This window comes from Myiozetetes cayanensis, unplaced genomic scaffold (assembly GCF_022539395.1).
Source record: "Myiozetetes cayanensis isolate MyiCay16 unplaced genomic scaffold, myiCay2020 scf3, whole genome shotgun sequence".
NCBI lineage: Eukaryota > Metazoa > Chordata > Aves > Passeriformes > Tyrannidae > Myiozetetes > Myiozetetes cayanensis.
In genome coordinates this window covers 56,495,865-56,511,140 of record NW_026087521.1, presented here as the reverse complement: position 1 = coordinate 56,511,140, position 15,276 = coordinate 56,495,865, and the positions used below count along the sequence as shown (strand labels likewise).

Genomic DNA, 15,276 nt, shown 5'->3' with positions numbered 1-15,276 from the left:
CAGAGTCCCCACACTAGCTGGCCCATGGGTTAGGACGTCTGACATGCAACATTCAGTTCCCATGTGAGGTCAGTATGTTCTTGATGCTCATGCTACATCCTCAGCCATGAACACCTCAGGAGGGCTGGTCACCTCCAACCAAGCACAACTGAACACGACAGGGCTGGGCTGGGGAGGGGGTGGCAGAGGGGAAGAGGCTGCCAGGAACAGGAGAAAGGACTCAAAATACCCAAGGAGTACTCCCTTCACAAGCCCTGTAATAACAAGAAGATGAGCAGTACAGGAGTACCAACAGCAATGAAACAAAAAAACTAGGACCTGCAACTTGCTCCAGTGATGCCAAGTAACAACTGTGGGTAGGAAACATGTTTCCTAGCTTACCATTACTTCTGCCAAAAGCATCTCCATTATTGTAACCAGTAGCAAAGCATCAGGCATCCTCACCTGAAATTATACCCTCTCCTGCCATTCACTCACATCCCACCTTCTTTTTCCCTCCTACTTGATTTTCTACAGGCAGTGACTTTTTGGCAGCAGTCTCAGTGTCTGTTTGCGACAGGGCATGGCAAGAGAAAGCAGACAACTCCTTGTAAAGCACCCTCTTCCTGAAACCCCTTCAACCCTTCCCGGCTGAGAGGAAATGCAAGAATTGATAATGACTCAAGTGCTCCTCTGGGAAACAGCAATGATTTTGGAGGAACATGAAATAACTTTTAAGCCAAGCCCAGTCCTAAACTCCACGCTCTGTATCTTGAGTTTGCAGTCGAGCAAGAACAAAACCAGGGTACAAGTGCTAACCAGCAGGGATACTGGAAAAGATACTTTACTGAGGTGGTCTCACCTACATTAGATACATTGTGATTGATATGGTAAACACATCTAAAGGGATACAGATTCGCCAGGGGATACTGTATTTGCATACAGAGCCCAGTTACACTATATGACTAAAACAAGCCTGAAATAACTGAGGACAGACTTGAGACATATAAGCAGAGCTAAGAGATACGCAAGAACTGGTCTAGTTGGGTAACCACAACCTGGCACTGGGAGATGTATAAAAGATGCCTGCCATGCAGCGGTTCTGGATCAGGATGGAGATAAGCTAGTGGATGCAGATTACAGATCACTCTCTGTCAAAATGTCTTGGATGATATTTTCTCAAGCTTGGATTTCTAGTAACCCTTTTGTTCAGCCTGAAAAGTCACATTGTTTCAAAAAATCTCTTCCTGTCTTTTACAGGCAGAGTGGCAGTGTCCCCTCCTGAATACACTGTGATTTACAGTCTTCCACACTCACACTGGCAACCCAACCTCTTATGCAGAGACTGCAGACAGCACTCCTGCCAACACATATGCTGTCACAGCATTGCTCCACATAAACACCCTGCATTCACCTTGTTTATATTTCCTCCTGTACAGGCTAAGACAGCTCACAAACACACACAGAGCCTAATTTATATTTATAATAAATCTCCCTTCTTCATTCCCCGCAGTGGAAAAGAGCCCAGGTACAAATAAAATTTGTTGAAAGAACGGTGTAATAGTTCTAAGGAGAATCAGGCCCAAAGGGGATGAAGCCACACACAAACACATGTGCACCCTCCTACATATGCCTGCAAACATGGAAAGAGTCCCACATACACACACATACACACGTACACTCTTCCACCTGTATTCTCACATATACTGCTCGATAACAGCATCTGCTGCCCCTTCTGACTCGCACGTGCTTTCAGGCAGCACAGGCTTTTGGAAGGTGCACTTTTGTTACCCAGGTGCTCACAGCCACAGATAAATGATAAGAAAACGACACTTCAAGAGAAGTATTGTCACCGTCAACGGGGTATGCTTGTGTCTGGGTCTCACATGTCCTTGTCAGGTGGTGCAGCTATTTTAAAATGGGGTTTGCAACCCGTTTCTTATCTCCACCTGCTAAATACACAAATATTCTGATGTTGAAAGAATGCAGAGGGGAAGCTAGGTGGGAAGGTACGCTTCTGGTGGTGCCAGGGATAGTGCTAGAAGAGATGAAGGAATTTGTAATTGTATTCATGACTAAATGTGATCCCCACTTCCTTTGTACGCACATGCCTCAGGGGAATCATGAGGTCCTGTGTCTCTCCATGCTGTCCACAAACTGGCTGTAGCCAAGAATTGTCCTTTTGTTTCAATCTGGTTTCAGAGTAAAGGTTGAGACCTCTCTTCCCTCTGCAAAAGAAATTGTTCCAGCCTCCTTACCTTCCATCACCCTGAGGCCTGATCATGGAAGCATCTCCCTGCAGGACAATGCCATCAGCCCGCTCTGAAACCGGGGCTAGTGTGCCGTTCAGGTGCTGTGCAGGGGAAGCACAACCAAGCAGCCCTCTGTGGTCTCTACTGGCTCCCAATAAGCTTCTGTGAAGATGACCTAGGTATTCATTCCTGTCAAGGTGTTGTGTGTTCACGTATCTTCTATACAACTTCAAGTCCTCTCCCTCCCGGCAGCACTAAGCCCACTGAGCCCACTAGCAGTCTGTCCAGATACGAGAAAGCTCCTGTGCACTGTGTTGGGAGCTGGAGGATGGACATCACCTAATTCCAGTGCTGCTCCACTGTTGACCCAGGGCTCGTCATGCAGCACATTGCTGAACTCCCATAATGGAAAGAGCCCCATTACATACTCCCCTAGCCAATTGTATGGCTAAAGCAAGCTGACACATACCTATTACTGCTGTGCTCAGATCCCTCCTCTGCATTCCCCCCGGGGCACTACAGTACCTCAGCACGGCATCAAAACTCTTCGTCAACATTAAGGTGCTCAAGAGCATCACCACAGATTTCCATGTTAGAGACGACCCTACTCTGGGTATTTTAAAGACTAGTTATTTAGCTCCCTAGAAATTCCGTCACAACAGGAAGATTAAAGGTTCCACACACACAGGATATCCAAGAGGGTTTTCTTGGTATTTTTTTTGCACCTTTTGAAGTCAAACATCTAAATAGGAAAGTAGTAATGATGGTCAAAAATTACCACTGTTTGGAGGCAAAACAGAGGCCTGCTGAAAATCCTCTCCAAACTATTTGGAATTTGTCAACACTAAATGCGGCCTAGGAGAAAATAAAACCCTATGCATTTTAGCTGGACATTCTTCACCTCCAGCCTATTGCTTCAAGCAAACAGATAGCCTTCCTACCACTGTAAGTATGGAGCAATATGGACACTCACCCTTCTGCAATCCTGCTGCTGTCAGTTCCTGTCAGAGGGACAGCCTGAAGCCATGGAAGAACCAAGTACATGGTCACAAACCAGGCTCCCGACCCTCCACTGACACAGCTCTTCCAGAAACACCGCTGTGAAAAGCTAACACTGGGATGAGACTCAGACCCCCTCCGCCATGACCCTCTCTAGGCAAGCTGGAGCAGTCTGGAGATGACAGTCAGTCCCTCCAATATCCATCCTTCTTCTGGGTACTACTCCCTCGTCTCCCCATGCCAACACCTCTGGCTGATTTGAGCACTTGTTGCAACCTTTCTCAAATACAGGTTGCGTGTTCTCTGGGTCAATGCCACGTCACACTTGTCCATCTTCTGGAAAATCTGCAGCACAGAGATCCTTGACTTGGGATACCAGCTGCTAGGGGCTTAAAATAATCTGTAATTAAAATAAAAGTGAAGCTGTACCAGGGGATTGTTGTGCCTCCAAGTTTTCTCCAGACTACTCTCAGGAGACACAGGAGAGCTACCAGAGAGAAAAAACCAAACCTCAGCCTACTAGGTTTACACAGAGACCCAGAAAAATATGCATCTGTATTGTTCTGACCTCCAGATCTTTTTTTTTCCTTCACATTTTCTTAACCTTTAAAAGGCACATAAGATAAACAGAGGAGACTGCTAGACAGACAACATCCTTGGAAGAGATGTAGGAATATAATCAAGCCCTCAGACACACGCACACAAACACCATAATTTATCTCTTCCTCCTCCTGTTTGATATTATCCTCTGTTCTAGTATCATAATCTGTTGCTATGGGAACAGCTATGATGTCACTACAAGAGGTTTATGGATGCCTTGAACAGGAAGGAAAGGTACACGATGATGGGAGAGAAAAAAAACCCCACCTACAAACAGCTGCTAAGCAGGAGATGTTCCAGGAACAGCAAGTGTTAACAGGGAAAAGATAAATACATCAACGGTGCTGGAGTTGTTGCAGACAAGAGCAGAATATAAACCGTGTTTTAAAAATAAAGAATGCTTACAAATTTTTCCTACAAGTAAAAATATTCTGGGAAAGCTAAAGGACCTTCCTGAAAAAAACAAACTTTCTTTGAAACATTCTGCAAGTTTTCTGGGACTGGATGTTCTCTAAATCTTGCTGCTAGAGTCCAAGTCTCCATCAAACCACTCCATCATATGCTGTAACATTCCCTGCAGAAGTGGAACACCCCACCAATGCAGCTATTAGGTAGGGAGCTTGCTGGCTATCCACCACCCTGTATGCCTTTACGATCTGTAACTAGGAAAAAACTTTATGTCTTCAAGCAAAAATAAATAGAACCATAGAATCACTTAGGTTGAAAATGACCTCTAAGATCAATGAGTTCAACCATTAACCAAACACTGCCAAACACACAACTAACCATGGCCCTAAGCACTACATCTATACATCTTTTAAATACATCCAGAGATGGTGACTCCACCACTTCCCTAGGCAGCCTGTTTCAGTGCTTGACAACACTTTCCATTAGGAAATTTTTCATAATATACAATCTACACCTTTCCTGATGCAACCTGAGGCCATATCCTTTTGTCCTGTTGCTTGTTACTTGTGAAAAGAGGCCAACGCCCACCTCACTACTAGCTCCTTTCAGGTAGCTGTAGGTCTCCCCCAAGCCTCCTTTTCTCCAAGCCAAACAACCCCAGCTCCCTCAGCTGCTCCTTATAAGACCTGTGCACTACATCCTTCAGCAGCTCCATTGCCCTTCTTCGGACATGCACCAGCATTTCAGTGTCTTTCTTGTAGTGCTCCTATGCCTTTAAGATTTGCTTGGGGAATGTCCAGCATTCCTGGACTCTTTTGCCCCTCAGGACCATGTCCCAGTGGACTCTGTCAACCAGCCCCCTAAATAGGCCAGTGTCTGCCCTACGGAAGTCCAAGGCAGCCATTCTGCTGAGCCCCGTCCTTACTTCTCCAAAAACTGAAAATCAATCACTGTACCCAAAAACAGCCTCCAACCACCACAGTCACCCACAAGTCCTTCGCTGTTCACATAAAACAGGTCCAGTGGGGTGGCTTCCTTTGCTGGCTCACTCACCAGCTGTGTCAGGAAGTTATCTTCCACACATTCCAGGAACCTCCTAGACTGTTTCCTCTCTGCTGTTTCCTCTCTGTACAGAGACACACTGAATCCACTGAATCACATCCAATAGCAAACAAACACCCTGACCCCAAACTATAAGAAAAAAGGAGATTTTCCTGCTCTCTTCACCCAAGACAAAAAACATAATCTTACAGACTCACCGCCAAACATATTGGCATACCTGACCTGCTACTAGAGAGAACAGTATGTTGAGCCTCATGTGCTCAGAACATGCCCAGCCTTTGGGCCATGCACATCCATGTGCAGGATGATGCACATGTGGTTCTCATCCATGAGCTCAGGTGTTGGTGTCTGTGCCTCCACGCTTCGTACCTTTTCAGTGACCTGGACTGAGGATGAGAGTAGAGCACACAAGACAATGGAGAGGGTGGGTAGTCACACATGCCCTTAAAGGCATCATGTGCAGGCTAAGGAAAAATCCAGTAGGCAGCTCCTGATGGGGAGGAGGAGGGAGGGTGGTAGATCAAATTCATCCTGCACAGACACCGTCATCATGGGAAGAGCAATGGCAGCAAGGTAGGAAACCACAAGGATCTCAGATCAATGGAAAGTGCTGGTGTTTCAGATAACCTCTGTCCCATCAGAATTTCTTGAGTGTGGTGAGCAGGATTAGAGATCTTAAGGGAAAGCCACAGCATCAGTTTTGCCTCTAGTCTCAGCTCCAGATGGGGGGAATCCCCAGGCAGACACTCTGTTTTGCCTGTGAGCATTAAGATATAGGTGGCATTTCCTGTCCTTGCTCACTTTCCCGTCCAAAGATGATAGAAACAACTGCAGGGAAAAAACCTGGGAGAGACTGAAGTCAGCAAGGGCAGCTGCAAAACCAGTCCAAGATGGGATCTTCAGCATTTCACTCAATTTTCTGTTCCTGCCAGATTTGGCTGTGACAGCCCCAGCAGCCCCTGTACTTCTCAGGGATCACTTCTCTCTTCTGTTACAGTCACTTACTCTCACCTTTCATTCCCACCTCCCTCTCTCATTCTCTTCTCTCTTATTCCTGACCTACTGCCTCAGTCCACCTCAATCTTCAGCCCACCCTTCCCTTCCCTGAAGGAACCCCTGTCACACATTGTGATTTCCAAAGAGCCCAGCCAATTCCTACAATCCATGCTCCCGCATCTTCACTGCAGGAAATGCAAACCCTTTGGGGTGAGAACTATCTACCCTTTCATACCAATACCAGGCATAGCGCAGTAAGGTCCTGTTTTTGTTTGGCACTGGCACCACTACAGCAAATACAACTGCTATTAGGAATACATCAAAAGCACCAGAGTAAAAGAATAGGAGGTGTGAAAACAATGCCAAGTGTTCTGTGTGTTTTCCAGTTTCTTCTATATTTGCGGGCAAGGTTCTGTTTCTATTTTTTATGAAACAATCTCTTCTGTGTTTTCTATTTGGGACCACAAAGTGGAAAACGAAGCTGATCTTGGTGAAGAAACAAGAGATTGTGCTTTTTAAATTGGCAGGTGACACCAAGCAGGATTGCAAAATAAGAATTCAAAACAATCCTGACAAATTGAAGGGTACAGGATGAAATTCAAATGGGACAGATACGAAAATCATACACCTAGGCAGGAAAGCCTGGCTCCACACACACAGAATAGGAAACGGCTCATGAGGCATCAGACCTCTTGGACAGGATCTCGAATCCATGGCACATCACAAGCTGCACACAGATGAACAATCTCACAGTGCAAAAGTTAAACCAAACAGGAGCACTGCCTGTAAGAGATGTGAAGGAATGCTTCTGCTCTACTTGGTCAGCACAGGACCCAACGTACAGCTCTGTGCTCTAGCAATGTCATTCAAAAGAGAGGTGGACTAGCTGAAGAGGGCACAGAGAAAAAGGATGGTCAGAGCTGAAGGAAACAGGACACAGGAGAAAGAGATGAAGAATGTGTTTGAGATATGATTCAGCCTAAGGGACACAAAGTCAAGGACAGACATGACAAAGGCAAAGGAATAGTTTTCCCACACCCACTATTAAAAGGACAAGGAATCAGAGCACGCAAAGCAGGGCAGTTAATGAGGAGGTAAAATCTTTTCAGTGACAAAGGGCAATGATGACAGCCTGGGCAGGCTGTGCACCCCACACATGGGGAATATGCTGGACAAGCCTGTTAAGGGAACATGCTGGATGGGCATTTAATATGCTGCCTTGAAGCACTTTTTGAAATCTTTCCTATGCCCACTTCCTACGATTTCAATGATTTTGGTGAGAGGTAATTCTTTGGCATTTTAGCATAGCCCACAGATCAAGATAAACCTGTCAGTCTTCAGGACAGAAAGAGATGTCAGCCTGCAGGGTACTGCTGTGTAACACCATTGTTTCAGTTCTTGCTAATACCTTTAAGGATTAAAAGTTATAATGAATGGGGAAGACAGCTCCCTTCAGAGTTTCCCAAGTTTCTCTTGTAAATACCACTGCCTTGCGGACTGACCTTTCCCACTTTTCAGGGTAGGAGCTGTCTGTGACTGCTCTTACTTCATCTTTCCAGAGACAGGTGTCAGCACGAGCTTCAGCTTCTCCAACCAAATGCCCCATTCAGGGGTAATGCTGAAGAAAACCGAGGGAGCAAACTATGCCATCCTTCACCCAGTATGAAACTCCCTCTCCCTCCAGAACATGACACAGACAGGCTAATGCTGGCCACGTGGAGACGGTGCTTCTCCTTGTGTAGCTCCCCAGCTTTCAGTGGCTGTGGCTGACCTACATCAGAATCAAGCCCAGGAACAGTTCAAGGGGTCCACATCTTGAGATTGCTTGCCTCCCACTGGCTACTCTGTACACATCCTGTAAATAAGCAGAAGATTGTTCCTTGGCATCATTCTGTCAGCAGCTTGATCAGACAGCCACTCTTTATATAGCACCTGGAACATACACAGCGTTGTATAAACATGCACTATTACAGCTTATTGTTACTTCCATCCAATAAATAAATCCTAATGGTACAGCTTTTTAATTGTTTTAGTCCTGACCCTGGACTCTGGCAGGTATTCTTAGATATGGCAATGCCTTTGCCAGTCTTTGGAGACAGAGGTTGCTCCTTCACTCACGTACATGGGCAGGTCTTAGAAGAATTGGTTTTACTATCACGATTATCCAACTGAGAAGGCTACCTGAATTCAGGAGTGGTCCCAAAACACATGCACTTGTGCTTTCATGAGGATGGACCTCAGTTGCTGATGTGGCCAACTGAGGGAGGATTCAGGTGTGCTCTGTGCTGTTAATGCTGTCTTCCTGCACGACAAACAGAGAAATTGCTAAATGTCCTATCTGAACTGAAATTATCACCTGGGCTTATTTTTAAAACAAAAGCTGAACTCTGTACTGCCAGGGGGAATAGTTTTAAAAGAGAAGGCCTCCTGTTAAACACTTAGGTTTGTATTAGGGTATGTAAATAGCTGAAGAAACAACCTTTTCTCTAAATCGCGTTTAATTCTCACTTCTTGCTATCCACCATTTATCCTTCTAAAAGCAAGAAAAAGCCCTATAAATAATATCTCGCATTTAGAGGGCAGAGATTCCCTAGTAAGGATGAGGAAACAACCTCATTTTTATAAATGGACTGATTAAGCTATAGAGGCCGTGAGTCAGAAAGGTGCTTCAGCGTGTGGCCAGCTTTAAAGACATAAACAATCCTAATGAAGTCACCAGCACTGACTGTGAGCTTAAATTTAGGTACAGACCTTAAAATATCTTCTTAAATTGGGATCAGAGAGGAAAAGGGTGGAACTTTAAAAAAAAAAAAAAACAAAACAGTCTCAGCCTACCCATCCACTACAGACACAGGGATGGGGACACCGTAATAGCTGTCAGCCCATCACTGAATGCCTTTGCAAACTCTCCTCAGGGGTCTCACCCACAGGTAGCACCATCTTAGCTGGCTCAACTCCTACAGCTGAAAGAAGTTGTCTAATCTGCCTCATACTGGTGTCTAGCCTGGTCCAAGCAGAAGATGACAGCACTTCTCCTTGACCTCACCATCTGGCAGCATTGCTCTAACACCATCAGCTGGGACCCACTTGGTGAGGTCCACAATCAGGACAGCGATTTACCTCCAGGCCCAGGTCACCAATCCTTCCATGATTTGACTTCCAAACTTTCCTCCTGACCAAATATCCACATGCTTTTACACACCATTGCTGTAATGTGGCCAAAACTGAGCCTTATTCATTTAGCCACCCATGTACATTATCTACCTACAAATACACAGTCTAACTTCTCAAGGCTGACCTACATTCAAAAGCCTCACAAGCATCAAGGAAGTCTCTGGGCTGTCCCTCACTGGCTGAAGACCTACCCTGAACAGCGTGCACAGCCAACTCTTACCCAGTCTCAATGAAACCGCATCCAGTGGCTTCAAAGCACCATGTGAAACTGGGCAGTAAATAACAACCATTGAGTAAATGGGGAAACTGAGTGAGGGGAAAATGAAAATTACTTCATTTTCTAGGCCAGCTGATGTGTCCAGCCGAAAACCCAGTCCAGGGTTTTCCCCACCTGTTACAGCCATAAAGAGGAACACAATGCACAAAGTCCAAGGGCCGATGACTGTGGCAAGTAACTGTGCTTGCCTCTTTGTCTGCTCACCCCGGCCCCTGGTCCCAGCAGTGCTCTTTCCCCTTCTGAAAATAAAACAGCATTTTTCACCCATTACATCTCAAACTCACTTAATCGCTAGACACAGCAGCACGATAAGAACAATAATTTTAACTGGAGGGGACTTCCTGTTATCCTGGCTGTAGCCATATCCTGAGCAAATAAAAACTTGGGCTTTTGGTCCCAGCATTGACACGGTTTAAGTTCTGATTATTATTTCATAAACAGGAAGTGCCTTTGAGTTATCATCTCCCTGCATGAACTTTGGGGTAAAGACCTTTACTCCGCCTCACTGGGGCCACCTCCCTGATGAGCAAGTTTTGTGTGTAATGAGCCAGTTTTATGTGCTTTAACAAGATCTGAGGATGCATTCAAAACCCAGCAGGGCTGGCCTGTTCTGGACATTAAATGGGACCTGATCCACAACCAGTCCAGGGTCAGATTTTCAAGCTTTCCCAGCCCCTCGTGTGACAAGCAGAGCGTGCAGGCAGGTCCCTGCCTGTGCTGAGCTCCAGCAGCGGCACCGGTGGCGAGGTGCAATTTACAAATATTACCCAGATTAATTCCATAAGCCACCCACATAGACAACTACCGATGCGGCTGCTAAAAATACACCGTGAGTTGCAAAAAAGTTGTCAAGAATAAGTAAGGAGCAAAGCAAAGAGGAACAAAACCAAAACAGAGGTAATCACTGTTTAGAAAATAAAGATTAATGTATATAAATACCTCTCTTTACCCAGTTCTGAAGGATGCCAGGTACCAGACAGCCAGGAAATGACTGGAGACAACTGGAGATACCCACCCTAGGCAAAAATCTACCCATAGCTCAGGCACTGCTGATTTCTAGCAGACCCCATCTTAAACTGGGGTCTCCCTGGTCCACAGATCCTGGCTCTATTCTCTGCACAGTAGAAAATGTCACAGGATGAGGAAACAGGTGATGATTTTGCACAGCAAGGGCAACAATGCCTAGAGGAGGATCCAGAGAATCAGATTCTTGCCCACCTCAAGCCATTCGCCTCCTCTGAAGCCAATACAGCCGCTCCTGATGAAGCCACATCTCTGGTGCTCAGTGGGATGGTAGCCACTTGTTTGCCCCAACTCTGGAGTAGAGGCCATGCAGGATTACACCTGATGAGGTCCACTTTGAATCCCAACACATTTCCTCGTATGGCTCACAAACAAAACTAAATAACAGGTCAAGCATCGTTTGGTAGTGTTACTTTTGTTTTGCTCTACTTGTTATGTTTCTATGTCCTTCATGTTAGTGCACAGCTCTGCAGCACCCAGAAAAAAAATAAAAACAAAGATGAGAAAAACCCAGAAGAGGAGAAGTCAACAGCAAAAACTCCAAATTCTTTAAAACAAATGGGAAAATTCTGCTTGCACAGTGTGTGTGGGAGAGGATTTCACACCAGATATTCACTTATTTATCATGCCTCGCCTATTAATATCAGGTGAAGCACCATTCTGCTTCCCAGAACTGGTATTTAAGCCAGCTTCTCAGAACAAGCATACACCACCCTCACCTGCACGTCAAGAATGGTGGGTGACTTTGTGCATGTGCTCTATGTTATCACTCACTTAAATTTCTACTGGAACCATTTCATAAAGCCTTAGAAGGTGTCACATTTCCTCCCAGGGTGCCTTTTCTGTCAAAGAGCCTATGTTCTGAAATCGGTACGGCAGGGATACGGTTTCACCTACCCTCGCCTCCCTTGCGGTGGTGGCGGTGGGCGTGCACGTGTGCCACCGAAACTGCTCGGTCAAGGGCAGGAGCAGAGAAGCAACGCAATGCTGATCCAAACCCTCGACTCCCGTGCTCTCTCCTCAGTGGCCTGACCGTACCTGATGCTCCAGAGGAGGGCTACAAACCAGCCTGCTTATGCACATAACGTGAGGTTCGCAAGGGAGGATGGCAGTCCTCTCCTTCCAAGGAGGAAATTGCATCCCCTGCGATAAATAAGTTTTTATCTATGCACTGCGATATTGCAGGGAATTCTAAGGACCTCTCATGGCAACTAGGAGGCGAAAAACAATCATTAACCCCTCCTCCACCTTCCTCGAAGCCACTGAGCAGCAATTTAACCCGCAAACATACCGCACCACAACACAGATAAAACAATCTCTATCAGCCTTTACGCTATCTACCGGCTCCTGCCATTTGGGATATTCACGTACTTCGAGGCTTAAGGCATGCTGCAGAGCCTGGCTGCGGACCCTCCCGTATCGGCTGCGGGGAGTTTGTTTTTATGGGTCACTTTCAGGGCATTTTTCCCCATCTGCTCCCTTTTCCCAGTCAGGCAGAAGCAGGGGCGCCGCCGAAGTTAGGATGCTCTAAGGCACCGCTAAACTTCCACCGCACGCTCCGGTGCGGCACCGGCGCGGCCCCGGTTGGAAGCCGGCGCCCTGCCCGCCCCGGCAGCGGCTCCCTTCTCCTCTGCCTCCCCTCCCCTCCGCTGCCCTGCCCGGCTCCAGGGAGGCGGCCGTGCCGGCGCTCGCCCGCTGCGGCGCGCCGGGAAGGGGGGAGCGCGGCCGGGCTGACTGCAGGCCCCGCGCCTCCCGCCGCCCCCGGCCGCTGCGGACCCGCCGCGGGGCACCGCACCCGCCCCGGGGCACCGCATCGCCCCGCACCGCCCGCCGGATGCGGCCCGGCGAGCAGCGAACTTCAGGGCGATCGCCGCATTACCCACCCGGCCGGCGGCGCCCGCCCGGGAGGGGCTGGGCGGGCTCCGCGGCGGGCGGCGCGGTGCCGGGCAGGCCTCGCCGGCCCGGGGCCGCACCGGGAGCGGGGGGGTCAGGGCCGGCCCCGTGGGGCCGCTGGGAGGGGACCAGGCAGGTACGCGCCGGGGCTGCGAGCCCCGAGCGGCGGGGCAGCGGCAGCGAGCGGGTTCCCCCCGCCCGCGGCGGGGCCCCGGTGCCGGGGGAGGCTCCGGGGGCGGCCCGGGAGGGAGGGAGAGCAGGGAGGGGGCTGCCCGGGCCAGGGCCGCTCGGCGGCGCGACGCGGCCGCCAGAGGGCGCCGCCGACGGGCCGGCCCCGACCGGCACCCCGGGCCCGCCGCGGCCCCTCCGCCGGCGCCGGCACCGGCCCGGCCCCGCCGCGGCCCCTCCGCTCCCCCGCCGGCCCCACGCTCCGCCGGCCTCGTGCCCGGCAGCGGCGAGCCTGGGCAGGGCCGGCTGCCCTCCCTTCGCTGCAGAAAACGCTCCTCTTTGTCTGCCCGCCTCCGGCGGGGTCCGAACTCCGCGCCGCGGGTGAGCTCGGGGCTGCCCAGAAATAACCCGGTGGGCCGCCGGTAACTTTACACCGCCCGCCGAGCGCCCTCCGAGCGGGCGCCGCAGCCCGAGGCTCGATTTCCTCCTCAGATAAGTTTTACCGGCCTCGCCACGGGGACGAAAGTACCGTGTCCCCGTGCCGCCCCCCCCGCCCCGCTCCTCTCCGCTCCCGGGTCTCCGCCGCCACGGACCGAGCGGTCCCGGGCGGGATGGAGCGGCCGCCGGAGGATGTCCCTCCGGTTTATGTAACGCTCCCCGGGCAGCACCGAGCCGGGAGGGGTGACGGCGGAGGATAAATGCGTCGCGATGGGATTTAAATTAAACCCCGATACATCTTTGAATATTTTCTTTTTAAACAGACACCCTGAACTACGCACTGATCTAACACTCACATCCATATACATATATACATATGTGTGTATATATATATATTATTTTTTTTTAACACGGAAAAAACTAAGTTGGGGCACTTGGGCTTCTCTCCGCAGCCCGGGCTGGGCTGAAGGAGAAGCCGGGGGAGCTGACAGGCGGCTGCCGGCAGCTCCGTCGCCCGCCGCCGCTGCCCGCGGGGTCCCCGCGCCCCGGAGAAGCGGAGCCCCGGCGTGGGGAACTCCTGGGAAACCGGTGAACGGAGCGGGGTTGCCGGTCCTGGAAATGCGAACTGCGGCTAGGGGCAGACAGGCAGCAGGCACACACACACACGGAGGCGCAGGGCAAGCTCTGTCCACCTCATTGTTCTGCTCGGCACCGGCACGGACTTCACCCACCGCCCCCCGCCGGGGACCGAGCGCCCGGGACCGCGGGGCCGGGGGCGGGCAGAGCCGGGGGGCGACCCGCGCCTCGCCCCGCTCCCGCCGGGCACCGGGAAGGGCGGGGGTGCCCCGCCGCCTCCCCTCAACATCTCCGGGGGCACGGGGAACCGCGGGCGGGCGGCCGGGGACCCCCTGCTCCCCCCCTCCCTCCCCTTCCACCACCGGGCGAGAGGTGCCGGCGGGGCGCGCCGGGCCGGGGCTTACCTTCGTACATGGGGGCCATCGGTGCAAGGACGCCTGTTATTCATGGCAACGCCGCCACGAACGACGCGAGATCGCAGCCCCCCAAACTCAACACACATCTGCCATCTTGAGCGGGTGTCTCTCGGCGGAGGCGAAGCTGCCGCCTGCCTTCTGCATCGCTGCCCACCTCAGCGCGGGGGGAGCCGGGCACATCCAGCCCCGCTGCCGGCCCTCCGACGCGGCCGGGGCGGGCGGGCGAGCGGGCGGGGGCGGCGGCGCCGGGCCGGGCCGGGCCGGGCCGGGGCCGGGGCGAGGCGCGGGGCCGGGCAGGGGCGGCGGGCGGCAGGGCCCCCGGCTCGGGACGGCGGCGCTGGGGAGGGAGGGAGGGAGAGAGGGAGGGAGGGAAGGAGAGAGGGAGGGAGGAAAGGAGAGGGAGGGAGGGAAGGAGGGGGGCTGGCGCGGTGCCCCCGCTCTCAGCGCGGCATGGCTGCGTGTGCCGGGGCGCCTGCAAAAGTTGCACTGGGGGTGAGAGAAAGGGAGAGAGAGACGGAGGGAGAGAGAGGGAGACGGAGACCGAGACGGAGAGGAGGAAAAAAAAAAGGAGGAAAAAAAAAAAAAAAAAACAGCGAAGGGAGTTTGCAAATAATCAAGCGCCGATGGCACCGATCGCGGCTTCCCAGAAGGAGCGGGAGCGAGCGAGAGAAACCCTCTGCTGAGATTATGTGGGATCTTGTTTAACAACACATTTCAATCAGGAGAAAAAAGGAACAGTCAACAGAAGTTGGTGAAACACTTCTGTCTTTCCCCCCCCTCCTCTTTATAGAAAAGAGAGGAAGGGAAAAAAATAAAAAGGCAGCTGATTGAAGCTTTGCAACTCACTGGCTGTGGGGATCATATAATTTGAGCTCATGTTTTACAATAGCATGGAAAATTCCTACCTCTCCCCCTCTCCCCAAATAAATCTTCTATTCCCTCAAGGCATTTCACAATCTGGTTCACTGACAAAAGTTCCAATTTATCTTTTTTTTTTTTTTTTTTTTCTCGTTTA

General features: G+C 50.6%; 1 protein-coding gene across 2 annotated transcripts in view; it reads right to left on the bottom strand.

The window, feature by feature from the left end:
* HIPK2 (homeodomain interacting protein kinase 2) overlaps positions 1-14,469 on the bottom strand; it is a 140,632-nt gene extending 126,163 nt beyond the window's left edge. For both annotated transcript variants that reach the window (XM_050324618.1, XM_050324620.1), the window contains exon 1: positions 14,250-14,469. In XM_050324618.1, the coding sequence (XP_050180575.1) occupies positions 14,250-14,268 (19 nt within the window). In that variant the 5' untranslated portion in view covers positions 14,269-14,469. The remainder of the gene's footprint in view (positions 1-14,249) is intronic.
* Positions 14,470-15,276: the final 807 nt, after the last annotated feature.